The 14,942-nt window shown below is 44.0% G+C and overlaps 1 protein-coding gene across 1 annotated transcript in view; it reads right to left on the bottom strand.

The window, feature by feature from the left end:
* LOC146817857 (amine sulfotransferase-like) overlaps positions 1-14,942 on the bottom strand; it is a 627,446-nt gene that overhangs the window by 88,566 nt on the left and 523,938 nt on the right. Inside the window, exon 6 of the mRNA XM_085611340.1 lies at positions 5,471-5,654. Coding sequence (XP_085467466.1) covers positions 5,471-5,654 — 184 coding nt within the window. The remainder of the gene's footprint in view (positions 1-5,470; positions 5,655-14,942) is intronic.

Raw genomic sequence — 14,942 nt, 5'->3', positions numbered from 1 at the left:
AGGTCAGTCATTGAGATGTATTTTGTCATGTAGACGTGTTTTGTGGTGTTGTGCGAGTCAAATTGACCCTCCTTGTGCTTTTTTACAGTGTACTGGTTCTGTACGAGTATTTTTCGCGTAGGTAAGGTCCGTACATACGCGATGCTGGGTGGGGATGCTGGGGTACGGTGTTGGGGTACGGTGCGTACAGGTACGGGGCTGGGGTACGGTCCTGGGGTGCGGCGCGTACAGGTGGAGGGCTGGGGTACGGTGTTGTGGTACGGTGCGTACAGGTACGGGGCTGGGGTACTGTACTGGGGTGCGGCGCGTACAGGTGGGGGGCTGGGGTACGGTGTTGGGGTATGGTGCATACAGGTGTGGGGCTGGGGTACGGTGTTGGGGTACGGTGCGTACAGGTGTGGGGCTGGGGTACGGTGTTGGGGTATGGTGCGTACAGGTACGGGGCTAGGATAGGGGCCTGGGGTGCGGCACGTACAGGTGGGGGGCTGGGGTACGGGCCTGGGGTGCGGCGCGTACAGGCACTATGGTCCTGGGGTACGGTGCGTACAGGTGCGGGGGTGGGGTACGGTGTTGGTGTACGGTGCATACAGGTATGGGGCTGGGGTACGGGCCTGGGGTGCGGCGGGTGCGGCGCATACAGGTGGGGGGCTGGGTTACGGTGTTGGGGTACGGTGCGTACAGGTACGGGGCTGGGGTACGGTGTTGGGGTACGGCACGTACAGGTGCGGGGCTGGGGTACAGTGTTGGGGTATGGTGCGTACAGGTACGGGGCTGGGGTATGGGACTGGGGTGCGGCGCGTACAGGCAGTACGGTCCTGGGGTACGGTGCGTACAGGTACGGGGCTGGGATAGGGGCCTGGGGTACGGTGCGGAGGGGGGTACAGTGCTGACATATGCGGGGGGTGGGGGGGCTGTACAACTTGTATCCGGGCACAAGTTTACCCGTGTACATGTGTGCTACAGCGTTCGCTCCGTACGGGGCCTTTTACATGCGGTCGTTTATTCGGACGGGCGGTACGGATCGTACTTGCGCGCTCGGACTTCTGTTTTACGATTTGCACGTAAAAATGTCCGGCTCCCTCTCGTACACTTTTCCCGACGCTATTCGTATGTATTTTTCACGTACGAATCGTACTTCGCCGTTTGTACAGGACTTGTACGATTCGTACGTAAAAAAATATGGATATGAGTCGGACGGTAAATTTGTTTAAAGGATTGGAATTGGCACCTAAATGTAAAATGTAGGTTTAAAAAATATTACATATATTAATATTTTATTTTATATTATATTTTTATTTTTTTTATTTTTATGTTACAGGTGTATGTATGTATATATATATATATATATCTTTATTTTTTAATATATTTCTAACGTTTTATAATTAATTAAAATATTATTTATTAATTATTTTTAAGGAAATATATATATTACATTTGATAAATGTATGTTTAATTTATCTTAAATTTACATGTATTACTTATAATTGTTAAAATTTACAAATACATCTATTTTTTTTAAGTTAAATGTATTATTTAATTTATTTTACATTGTTTTTTATACATATAAAAAAAACTATATTTTCTACATCGATATTTTTAAGAACAATACTTTTTGTACTTACCATTATGATGATAGGAGGTCGACATTTTTGACAACGATATTTATGACCCAATATTTCTGTTGGTCGATATTAGTGTTGTCGATATTCTGTCAGTGATCCCACCTCAACACTTATATGACACCTCTGGCCAGAATCACCAAAACCCACAAACTCAGCACCATATTTTATGCCAACGTCACACAGCTCATCCTATCCCTCTCTGAAGGCACCACCAACACCAAAACCAACTTTCACATCTGCATGATAGATTTCACCAACTGGATGAAGGACAACTGCCTGTAGCTCAACTCTGACAAGACAGAGGTACTGATTTTTGGAAACAAAAGCTTCCCATGATTAGGTATCCTGGTGACCCTCAGAACCCAGACCTACTCCTACCCCCACATGCTAGAAACCTAGGCATCATTCTGGACAACAAACTAAACATGATGGCTCATGACAACTTTGTCCAATCCTCCTGCTTCTTCATCCTCTGTATACTACATAAGATATTCAAATGGCTACCTTAAAGCTCAAGACATACCATCATCCAGGCCCTCATCTCCTGCCGACTGCACTACTGCAACACTCTCTATGCAGGGATCGCAGCTCACCTCCTCTGACAACTACAGACCATAAGGAAAGCCACAGCCAGACTCGTCCTGGATCGCCTAGATGAACTCACATCACCCCCTGCCTTGGAGAACTCCACTGGCTCCCTGTGCAGAAAAGATGCAAGTTCAAGCTCCTGACCCATGCATACAAGGCCCTACATAAATGAGGACACGCCTACTTGAACCACTGCCTGAACTTCCATCAGTCCACCAGACACCTCCTCTCTGCATCCCTTTCTCTAACCCTCACCACCCGCATCCAACATAGCAGATGCAGAGGGCGCTCATTTAGCTACCTAGCAGAGAAGACATGGAATGAGCTACTGTTTCATCTAAGGACCTCCCCATCTCTTTCAGGGTTCTGTTAGTACCTGAAGACCTGGCTATTCGAATAATCAACTGGATCTTGCCAACACTTGGATACCCTCACGGGTGACCAATAGTGCTCTACAAATCCATTGATTGAAAGCTAAGAAGACTTATGTTTGATTCAGACTTCTCGCCGGGGTCATCCCAAAAATAACTTGCCTTCCTTCTCCTGTTTTCTGAAATCATTTTTGTTGGCTCTAGTACTCTATGAACTTTACTGCTAACCAGTGATAAAGTGATTGTGCTCACCCCCTCGAACATGGGAAAACTGGCTTACACCCAAGTGCCACATTTAATTTACTTTTAAGTACTAAGTAAAGTGATGCTATATATACCGAGGGCCTGTAAATTACATTTTACTAGTGGCCCTGTACCACTTGTTGTGCCATCCACTAAAGTAGGACTTTATTATGTCTCAGGCCTGCCATTGCGGCCTGTAGTGCAGTTTTAAAATGGGAGTTCAACATAGCAAAATAAAGCTATTGCCAGGCCTAAACCATCATTTTAATGCATATAAGCCTCCCTACGCTAGTCTCTAAAAGCCCAGAGGGTAGGGTGTATTGTGCTTAGATGTTTGGACATCTGTTTTAAAGTTTTACATGGCCTGGTAGTGAAAAAGTCCTAAAGTTGTTTTTCATTACTGCAAGGCCTATCTTTCCCATAGGATAAATTTGGGTTACCTTATTAAATTTAATAAGGGCTAATCTTTGATTGGGAACAGGAGGAATGTCATGTTTGGACAAAAAGAAAATTGTAATTTAAAATCCTCTTTAATGGCAAAGTCGTAATTCAAAATTCTCTTTAATGTCAAGGTCAAATTTTAAGCCATAATTCAAAAAATACCACTTTAGAAAGTTAGCATTTTTTAACTTTCCTTGCCATTTGGTGACTACTGCCAGTGTCCTTGGCCACATCACTGTGAAAGGCTTATGTATTGGACTTTGCGTGTTCATTCCAGACAGTGTGTCAATGGGTATTAGATGTTGGCAGGATAGGCCATACTGCCAGGTTAGCTGGGGGCGGAGCTTTTCCCTTCCATACTTACACATCAAAGGGCTGCCTCCAGTACACACACAAATGAATCAGTCACTAGCCTTTTGTCATCCTAGACTTCCTGGAGCCTTAGCAGGGAAAGAAGGAACTTTCCAGAACTAGATGTGGAGGTAGCCTAGAAAGTTCTCCCACTTTAAAGGCTAGGAACATATATAACTATTGGACCCTCAGAGCAACTCTCCAGTACCCTCTTGAACCTGTGGAAGCCTTAAGAAAAACTGCCAGGATCCCCAGAGGACTGCTCGGCTGCTTGAGGCCTACCTTACTGAGGGATCCAAGGACTACCAGAGTGACTCCAAGGGCTAGTTTCCATAAGAAGCTCCACAGACCTTGAATACTGCACCTGGCCTCTGTTATATTGAGTCCTGACTCTCCAAATGGTGCTCACCAAGTCCTGGACCCTTGGAAGTGGTGTTGAAGGTGCTTCTACTGCCTAACCCTAAAAGTCGTGACTTAGAACATTTTACTCCAAAATTGGCCCAAGAACCTATGGAAGATCAGGACCTACCTACCTGCTGATCCTCCCAAGGTTCATCACTGGTTGCCATGACTCCTAGTTAGTTCCCCCTACGTTCTCCTCCACAACCGCAAATCCTGTTCAGCAGGACCTATCAGCAAAGGTATCCAGCCTCTTGGATCCCTCCTCAGCTACAGCCTGCAGCTTTGTCCCACTGAAGATTTTGACTTCCAAAAAATTGACAAAGTCCAAAGGTAGAAATCTTCACCCGACTCCTTTCAGTGGTTCTCTGATGATGACACCTTCTCAGACACCGCTAGCTGCCTTGCCCCAGTGAGCTTTACCTTAGCTGAACTTTGTTTCAGAATGTCTTTCAAGTCCGAAGGTAAGCCAAGACGAGACCCATTCCACCTTGTGCATCTAACCTACGTTCTATTGCATTCAGCCTTAAGTTTTGACTTTGCCCCATTCTCTTGAAACCAGATACCCATGGTTAGAGCTTTGATCTTTTGGGTGCTACATTCCACTAAAACACATTCAAATTCCTAGCTTTGTTTCTACTAATGGGATGTAATTCGTTTTGGTGTCATTTTATTTATGAACATTTATCCAATGTTTCTAAATTCGTTTGAGATTTTTTTTAATTGGTTTGAGATTTTTCTTTTGTTGTGCTTTATCACTGTTTATGTGCTGCACAAATACTTTACACCATGCCTGTAAATTAAGCCTGACTGCTTTTGTGCCGAACTACAAGAGGGTTAAGCACAGGTGAATATAGCGACTTTCGTGTTCACCCTGACAAGGATTGTGATTGTTGCTTGAGAAGGGTTTCACTCCCCTCAATCAATAATCTCATTTCTTACAATCTCCAAGTAAGAAATGTAAATCACTTGCTGGTGGCATTTACCACAGTAAATGATTTATCTCATGTTTGTATTGCATTCTGTTTTATAAGTGGACTCATATTTATATGTTGTGTAACTTTTGGAAACAGGAAAACTGTAGGTACAATTAATATTTTTTGCATATATCCCCAAAATAGGACGGGCAGTTGGAAATAATATTGCATGTATGTTTATATTAGCCCCTTAATAGAGCCACCACAGCTAGAGAGCATCACAGCACTATAGAAGCTCATAAGGAAAAAATAAGATTAGAATAGGGATTCAGTTCTCTTCACGTCTTGTTATCAGGTATGTTCAGGCAATTCTTCTAGCAAACTAAAATTACCACCAATTGCAAAAACCTTGGGGCTCATTTATGGCATGTAGGGTAGCACAGCAAGACACCTTACTGAGCTGCCCTACGCCAAACTGAAAGGGCATGACTAAACCGTATTGAAAGAATTACAAAAACCTACTCTTTTTTAGCATTACCTTTGCGAAGATAATTTGTTTTCGTCTTCGTTTTTGCAGTCTGCGGACCAACATTCTCATAATTTGCCAGAGGATCATTTTTCATGTTCTTAAAAGTCGCTCGTTCCACAATGGCATCCACTGTTTGGTCATCCAAGTCCTTTCCAACGAAACTGCATATCTTCAGTACAGCCCCTCTCAGATCCTATAATTAACACAATCTCGTTACTGTGGTTTGAGGGGTTTTAATCCGGTGAAAGAGAATTAACTGTATTTATAGAGTATTGCCCACCAGAAGCCCTCAAAGATCAAATACTTCCGTGTTGATGTCAGGTTATCTGACATCAAGCTTTTTCACCAAAACAGAGAGAAGACATTGTATTAATTTGACATCTTCGACTCATATGACAAGCAGCGAAACTGAAACCAGTCATATGCAGAAACGTAATAATACTTTTGAAACATGGTACATGTGTCTACATGTATCAGTTCTGAAATGGAATTTTTTGGTGTCTGCATTTTTTTTGCAGCTGCTGCTTTTGAATGTAGTGCCCCTCTCGTTCTTTGCATCAGAGGGACAATTTGCTCAGAATTTTTTCAACGTACTTTACAAAATTCTGGGCATATCAGCAAGGGCCGGCGATAATTATCGCTAAGTGCACTTAGCGCTTGGATAATTATCGCCGGCTATCGCTGCTTTCTATCATGGAGATAGCGTGCTATCAGCAACGCATATCTCCAAAGCGATAGAAATGCAGGCGTTAGCTGGAAAACAGTGTGATTATCGCTGGAAATCCAGCGATAATCGCACTGTGACCAGCGATACCTTGCTGATAGGGCAGGGTGGTCTTAGCCATGTAATCCACCTCCCATTGGATTACATGGCTAAGTCAGAACTAAAGCAGGCGTAAGGAAAGTAGCGATAACCATGGTTAGTGCTACTTTTCTTATCGCTATGGGGCATATCAACAACAACCGGCGATAATTATCGTTGAGCGCACTTAGCGCTCGCATAATTATCGCCGGCTAGCGCCGATTTTTATCGTTGAGATAGCGTGGTATTAGCAACGCTTATCTCATCAGCGATAAAAATCCTAGCGCTAACTGGCTAACGTGAGATCATCGCTGGAAACCCAGCGATAATCTCACGTTAGCTAGTTGATAGGAACTCACAAACTTAGCCATGATATCCACCTTCCATAGGATATCATGGCTAAGTCAGTCCTGAAGCAGGCGTAAGGAAAGTCGCGATAACAGGGGTTATCGCTACTTTTCCTGACGCTATGCTTCATAGCGTGTGGCTTGATGATAGGAGAAATGTCGCTTAGCAACATTTCTCCTGTCATGCCAGGTCAGGAACGCCCACTTTGCATCTCATTAGAGATGCAAAGCTGGGCGTTAGGAATCCTGACGCTAAAGCAAGGTTTCACGCGTTAGCGTGACCTTGCTGATTAGGCGATAAAATTATCGCCGCTTTTCGGCCGAAAACGGCCGCAAAAGCGGCGATAATTTTTTATCGCCTGCTTGTTGATATGCCCCTATGTTTGTTAGTGATTCCCTTGATAATTGTAGAAATGTCGGTTAGCGAAATTTCTCCAGTTATTTCGGGAAGGAACGCCCGCTTTGCATCTCCTTAGAGATGCAAAGCTGGGCGTTCAGTAAACAGGCGCTAAGGCATGGATTCACGCATTAGCGTGTTCATGCTGATAGGGCGATAAAATTATCGCCACTCTTCGTCCAAAAACGGATGCTAAAGCGGCGATAATTTTATCGCCTCGCCTTGCTGATATGCACCTAAGTTTGTGTATTGGGATGGTCTGACCCTGGCTGGTGGAGTGTTTTTTTTTGTTCGTATACAGCGCCAAGATACATCTTCAGGTGACGTTGTGCTTTATAAAAGAAAATAATTGCAATTTCCTCTCAGACAGCTCCACAAATAATCTTTTAAGGGTTTTAAGTCTATACTTTCCTACTAAGGTTCGCATAAATTTCTGACTCGTAAACAGCCCATGGAAAAAGATTTTATGCAAATCTTAGACTTCGTTGTATACTCCTGCTTAACTTTAGTTACTTTAGTAGTACCGATGAGAATCCCTCTTCAGCTAAACCTCCATGTCATGTGGGTGGGAGAGTTCCATAGCCTTCCTTCTTCAGAAAAAACATATATTCTTATCTTTTACAAACAGATTTACACAAGTCATGTCAAGTTTATTTTGATACGGAACTCCTACGGAGGTCCACATAATTATCCACTACAGGTGAGAAAAAAGTGCATTTCCTTCAATAAATAGTTTTCCTTATTACAAAGCTGCTTCCTTAAAATACATACTATGCCAATGCAGAGGCGAATAAAACAGTCATGTAAGACAGCAAAGTGTAAAGTGCAATATACAAAGAACAGGGAGGGACAGAACATTCCTAAAAAGCAAAAGTAAAAATATTACAACGCATATAAACCAGGATGAGACAAAGAAAAAAATATAACAACCTAAGAAATAACATTAAAAATTCCCAATACATAGCCCAAAATTTTTTTTAAAAATGAAGAATCCTATTACAAACCATTTCTTTTGGCGGGGACTAAATAAATGAGCGGGCCTTCTGGGAGGAATGAATGTTAAATTTGAGGTATGATGGACATAGGACGATGCACCTAGCCTTTTGCAACACACAAATAACATGTGATTAGGATCTTGAACTTGTTAACAACACATTTCATAGATTCTCTCTTTTTTCTGTATTTTGTCCCAAATACCGGTAATTTCTTTTAAGGGCAACAAATAAAGTTAGATAGGGTTGTGGTTTGTTCCACAAAGCACTCCCACTAACCACCTTGTTACGTGACTTGGGCTGGCTTAAAACAATATTTCTGGCCAAGCTAATGGAGGACACAGACTTCTTTATGAACAGCTTCAATGTGGACTTTCGTATGGGGGAAGTCAACATTCCAGCTAGGCTCGAATGAGTCATTTGCTCGCTCAAAAGACCTAAAAAATGACGACTGTTCTTTCAGCTTTCCACTCTCAGGGTAGCCCTAAGTGTACCCTCTTACTCCTAAAGGAGGGAATTGCCCCACCTCAAAACCGCTGCCAGGGAGGGGATATATGAGGAGATATAGCCAAATTCTAGACGTAAAGCATGGGGGGGCAGCCGGAGAGTTTAAGTTACAGATTTGGTGCAAGATTCGACCTTCAGCCTTATCGAAGGAGAGCCAATGGTTCATATACAGCACCTCAGAAGCATAGAACAAAGAAGGAAGAATTGTTACCCTTAACACAAACAAAACATGACCAAAGTTGCTTCTCCCACAGATTCCACAAAATCTGTGCTGTGTATTAGCCTGGGAAAATGCCCTACTTACACAGAGTTTAATATGCTTTATATCCCACCTGGTTTTTTAAAAGACTTTTCCAAGATATACATAGGAATCAACCAGTTTCAGTTTTTCAGACCCCAACCTCCACTGGTAGCACCTCTTCATTCAAAGCCCTTTCTTCTGCATATTTGGTCAAGGCTTCCAAATGACATTGCAAGCCAATAGGTGTAAAAATCGATGATAGCCACATCATCAGCATATAACAGGGAACCAACAGACACTGTACCATTTCTGGGGACGTCTCCCCTCACCGAATGTAGGATGCCGAAAGATCAGATATGTATAAAGAAAACAAAAGAGGGGCCAGCAGACAGCCCTACTTGAGCCCATTATGTGTTCTAATGCTACAAAATAATCCCTGCAATCCTCCCATCAAGTCTTGACACCAGGTGTCTGAGTGTAATTCTATAATGAGACCCAAAAGATGATTTGGGACACCCAGTTGAAGGAGCTTTCTCCACAGCATTTGGCAGTCCAAATGATCAAACGTTGTGGAGAAATCAATAAATGGCGTATAGATTGGCATGCCCGTAAGAAGACGTATATCTCTACGATAGTCTGGAGGACCACAATGTTTTCAAGAGTACTATGCTTCTTTCTGAAACTGGCTTGTTCTGGAGGTATAACATTCTGGTCAAGGGCCCAATGTTGCAAATGACAGAGGCTGCTCTCAGCAAATAATTTGCCTGAGGCATCCAGCAGAGTAATCTGTCTGAAGCTGGATGGGGAGGTTGTGGGACCCTTCTTGTACAGCTGGACTACCACATACCCCTTCCAAGAAAGGGGAATGTTCCCAGTTCTAAAGCAATGATTAAACAGCCGGGCAAGAAGGGCTCCCCAGGCAACAGCCTCCTTTTTAACTAACGCAATGGGAATTCTGTCAGGTCCCTGTGCGCCAGATGTTCTAGAATTTTTTATAAACCCCACTAAATCCTCCCCTGAAGGAGAACTATATTCTGACAAAGAGGACTCATCAACTTCAATCGTCACAGGAACGACTAATCTATTGTTCATATATATTAGGGAGATATAATCCACCTAGTCCTTCTCTGCGATAGGGATAGGCAGTGCCTTCTGTCTTGAGTTGCAGTAGTCCGCTATCAGGCGCCAGTACTTCCTGGAATCTATGGCCCTTGCAACTTCTCTCAAGCTGATCCACTTAGAATCACAATCCCTTCTTCTTTCACTAAGTTTGCGGTGACTTCTTACTCATTTAAGGTTATTCGTTTCCAGCTGTGACCCATGGGAAACTGCAAATGCTGTTTTTGAATTAATCAATTTATTTCTTTATTTAAAATTTTCCAAGAGAATGTTCCAACAGTGCTCGAGCTTAAATTACAAATCTCTCCCATTTGGACCTCAAAACACTGAATGGTTTTGTCGGGAATACACCCTGACTCCCCTGCATAAACTCTTTTAATTGTCTAACGGACCGCTGCCATATTTATTGATGTCCAAACAAAAAGATCATTCTCTTTATTAAAAGCAGGCCTTACCCAGGCTAAAGTCCCCCAGATCAAATGCTGGTAAATTAAAAGCCGCTGTCATGCTCACAATGCTATGGTCACTCATTGCCGACAGGAGAAGAAGGAAATGTTCCCAAACCCCGAACATTTGGTAAAAGACATCCACATAGTCTATAACACTCTGGGTAGAGGGGTAATGAAACGCAAAGAGCTGCTTCACCTGGAGGCACTCTCCCATTTAAAATAATCAAATCCATACTTCTAAGGGTCTCGAGGAAGGAGAACTCTAGTTTATCCGGTCTTATATTTTCCAGTAATAACATCTCAGTGCTTCATTTGGAAAAGAATAAGTGCTATTTCCCAAAGTTTTGTTTAGAAGCCTGCAACCTGAGTTTTCGAAAGTTGGGGTGTCGAATTCCAAGGCTGAATAGTCTTAATTCTCCCTGTGCCATCTTCTTCAACTACCAGACACTCTCTGCCCCTTTATCTCACTGTTGCTTGGTCCTGCTTTTTCCATTGTTACTTTTTTTTCCCTTCTTTTTGTTCCTTCATCTTTAGTCTTTGTCTGTTTTCCTTCAATTGATCTGGGTCAATGTCTGATGAGGGAAAATAAGTATGGGTCCCCAAACAGGAGGAAAAGTTGGCCTGACCGGCAACCACCAGTTCAAAATAAGTAATGAAAATTTTACCAGTAAACTAATCTTTTTTTCCGAGAACCAGGATTTGAAAATCAACTTTAAATACATCTAAGTTAAACATTTGTTTGCAAAAGTGATTATCTCTGGGGATATTTGTAGTTATGTTGCTTCTCTTTTCTATCTAAGTGCTTTAATTACTGCTTTTGTAAAGCAGTAAATTGGGCAGTCAGTTTCTTGACACAGTTCTTGTGAGTCACATTTCTTGTGAGTAGCAAACGATGGAGACAAAGCAATTTGACATTTACATCATTGCGTTTTTTTATAAATGATATATTATGCAAACTTTGCACACAATTGTAGATGTTCCAATAAAAAACGCACACCCAAGAAAACATTTAGTGGCCGATTACGATGTCGTCAGGAAAGCATTCCCACCGAATCACGTTAGGAATGCTTTCCAAACGATTGATATTTGGAGAGTCCTTATTACGAATTACGATGTGTCCAGATGCTTACACACTCGGTTAGGTCAGACTCCCATTGACTTCAATGAGAGCCTGTGTCTGGACGAGAACACAGGCTCCCATTGAAAAAATGGGAGGTTGGGGAAAACCTTGCACCCTGTGGCGGGCACCCCATTGTGCCTGCCACACTGTGCATGGTTGGGAGGGGGGGTCCCTTGAGTACCCCACAGGCCCCATCCGGAGGCCAACAGGTGACGGGGGCCTGCTATGGGCCTCCAAAGTCCAATTCCCATAGCTGTTTTGTCTCAGCCAGACCGATTCGGAACAGCTGTCTGAATCGATCATCGTACTCGCTCGTTCTGAAAACATCTCCATTGGGCTGCACGAATTGGTTCCGAATGACTCAGACTGCCTGAATCCCATTCAGAACCAAATCGGACAGCCCGGATGGCTTCCCTACATCGTACTCAGTCATCTGAAAGGTGACCGATCCGGTCGCGAACAGAGGTCCCGAAATTGATTCGTAGAATCCGGATCCCGTTTGAACCTTTCCTGACGACATCGTAATCAGCCCCTTAATAGTAATGAAATACATCCTAAGGTGTATGCTTACAAAACATTTGTATTTGTAACTTGTGTAATTACACAGCTGTCATTGAATTATAGACTCAGAAGACTTACCTAGCTTTCGACCATCACATACTCTCTTATGCCAGGTTCCCTGCGTTTCAAGGATGCACCGTCCACGAACCGCGCCCTCGTCAATCAAAACTGGACCCACCCCCTCCCCATAAGGGCCTGCCTGATTAACTGCAGAGCCCTCCCTAGACAGTCTGATGATATCTGGCTCTCCTTGAAGGCACACTCGTGGGATTTAATGTTCCTCACCCAACCTGGCTCAGAGAAAGCTCCAACCCTGACCTCACTCTAGCCATTCCGACTGTATATCAGATGATTGGGGTTAATAAGGCTGGTAACAAAACTGGGGGGTGTCTGTGATTCTGAGAGAGGGCTGGGAAATTTCACACAATAAGATTGAAAACACGGGGCCCCTAGAAGCTATGTTCTTCTGCGTTAAGATCGCAGCAGGCCTCTCGATGGCTAGCATCTTAGTTTATAGACCCCCAAACTCCCCAGCTTGCCACCTGACAGAACTATACATTATAGCAGCTGACCCCTTGACCATGCACACCAGGTTCACGATTTTAGGTGATATTTACGTCAATATGGACAACAATTGCACAAAAGCTAGTCAAATGGCTGCAACATTGGCTGAACTCAACCTGACACAGCTGGTCAATGGCTCTACACATGCTGCAGACCTCATTTTTCTAATGATCCTAACTTGAGAGTAGTGTCCCTCTTACCCCCCACTTGGTCAGACCACTTTTTAATACCTTTCAGCCTGGAGTTGAACTACCTCATTTCCAGACCACATCAAGTCCTAGAGAAAAGGAGAATGTGGCGCAATGTCACCAGAAATAGTATGACACCTGCACTCTCAACAGCACCACTCCAATTGTCTGGTAACCCTGACGAAGACTCAGAAAACTTTAACAGCTGGATGTCTAAGGCCTTAGACATTGTTTCCCTCCTCAGATTAGTCACTTCCACTAGGAAGAGATCATCAGCCCCATAGTTCTCCCCTGAACTCCGTGTTGGGAAAAGTTGCTGTAATAAATTGAAGCGCTTCTGGAGACAATCCTATGACCCCGCTGCCCAGCTGGCTTAAAGAAAAGCCTTAAAAAATGTTCAAAAATTTAGGTGCAACACTGTGAGGGACTACTTCTCCAATAAGTTCAGATTAGCTGGAAATTCAGTGGAAACACTATTTAAAATTGTCCAAGATTTTACTAAACCTGTTGCCATTGCCAGCACAGTACTCACCACCGCCTCCCTTTGTACAGGACTGTCTGACTTTTTTCAAGATAAAATTCAAGCTGTCTATACCACCTTCTCTTCCACCCAGACTACCTCAAAGCCGACTGTCTCGCTCGACAATAAAGATGTGCTAACCAAATTCCGCCCTCTCTTGTGCTTCCTTGCGAAAACTATTAACTTGCAAATCTGTCTCGCTGGGAGATCCCTGCCCGGCCCAGTTTTCTTAACTCTTGGCACCATGTATTAACGCCCCACTAAATTAGATCTGGAATACCTCCTTGAGCTCAGGAATTTTCCCAGCAGTGTGGAAACAGGCTTACCTCATGCCGATCCTCAAATAAGCGGATGCCGACCCCGCAGAATACAAAACTTCAAACCCCTCTCACTGCTTCCGGCACCGGTGAAAATTCTTGAACAAATAGTCCAAGAGCAACTTTCCGATCATTTAGAATCGAGGAATCAATTCCATGACTCCCAATCCAGCTTCAGAGCTGGCTATTGCATGGAGACCGCCCTCCTTGAAGTATCCGAGAGTGTCCGCGAGACTGTTGATCAGAACAAAACAACTATGCTTGTGCTACTCGACCAGTCCTCGGCCTTCGACACGGTTACCCACTCCATTCTCCTGGAAAGATTAAGTTGCCTAGGCATTCAGGGCACGGCCTTGTCCTGGATCCAGTCCTTTCTGGAAAACCGGTTACAACAAGTCTTTCTCCACCCTTTCTTCCCTTCCAAGAAACCCCTGCCATGTGGGGTTCCCCAGGGTTTCTCATTGAGTCCTCTACTCCTTAACGCCTACCTCTCACCACTGGCGGCGCTTGTGGAATCCTGTGGGGTGAGGGTATTTCCTACGTGGATAACACCCAACTGATGTTCTCCTTTAAAGATCAATCAGAAGCAGCCTTTGCCAACTTCAGAAGGTGTCTGAGTAACATCTCAGCCTGGGTGACACTGAACTGTCTCAAGCTGAACTCAGATAAAACTGAGGTAATTTTCTTCAACCAGAAGTCCCCTCACCCCTATGCGCTCAAGTGGCCACAGGAGCTGAATCCTCCCCCTGAGCCTGTGGACACGGTGAGTAACCTGGGGTTCAGATTTGACAATGAACTCTCCTGTAAATCCCACATTAGGCAAGTCTCTTCCTCATGCTTTGGAAAGTTACATACTATGCGGAAATTCCTCCACTTCTTGCCTTTGGAGTGTTAAAGAACAGTAGTCCATGCACTAATTACATTAAACTTGGACTATTCTAACAGTCTCTATCTGGGTCTCTCCGCTTATCTGACTCGTAGACTGCAAATAATCCAGAACGGCGATGCCAGATTGATTTGCAAGATACCTTTCTGCCACTCCCCACCTGAGAAACCTTCCTTGGCTACCATTGATCCGGTGCATAGAATTCAAGGCACTTACTTTGGCATTCAGAGCCACCAGGGGACTGGGCCTGGCATACCTGAGATATAGACTCCAGCATTACCATCACGACCGGGCCCTGAGATCCAACCAACTGTGTCTCCTCGTCATTCCTCGATTTCCTAAGGCGAGGACAGGTGGCAGAGCCTTCGTGGTTAGGACCGCCAAACTCTGGAATGCCCTTCCACCCTCCATCCGCATATCGGAGACTAAATTGACTTTCCGTTGCGCCCTTAAACCTAGTTCTTCACCAAC

The sequence above is a fragment of the Triturus cristatus genome, chromosome 6 (assembly GCF_964204655.1).
Source record: "Triturus cristatus chromosome 6, aTriCri1.1, whole genome shotgun sequence".
In the NCBI taxonomy this organism is placed as follows: Eukaryota; Metazoa; Chordata; class Amphibia; order Caudata; family Salamandridae; genus Triturus; species Triturus cristatus.
The sequence above is the reverse complement of the archived record's forward strand: the minus strand, read 5'-3'. Positions and strand labels throughout refer to the sequence as shown.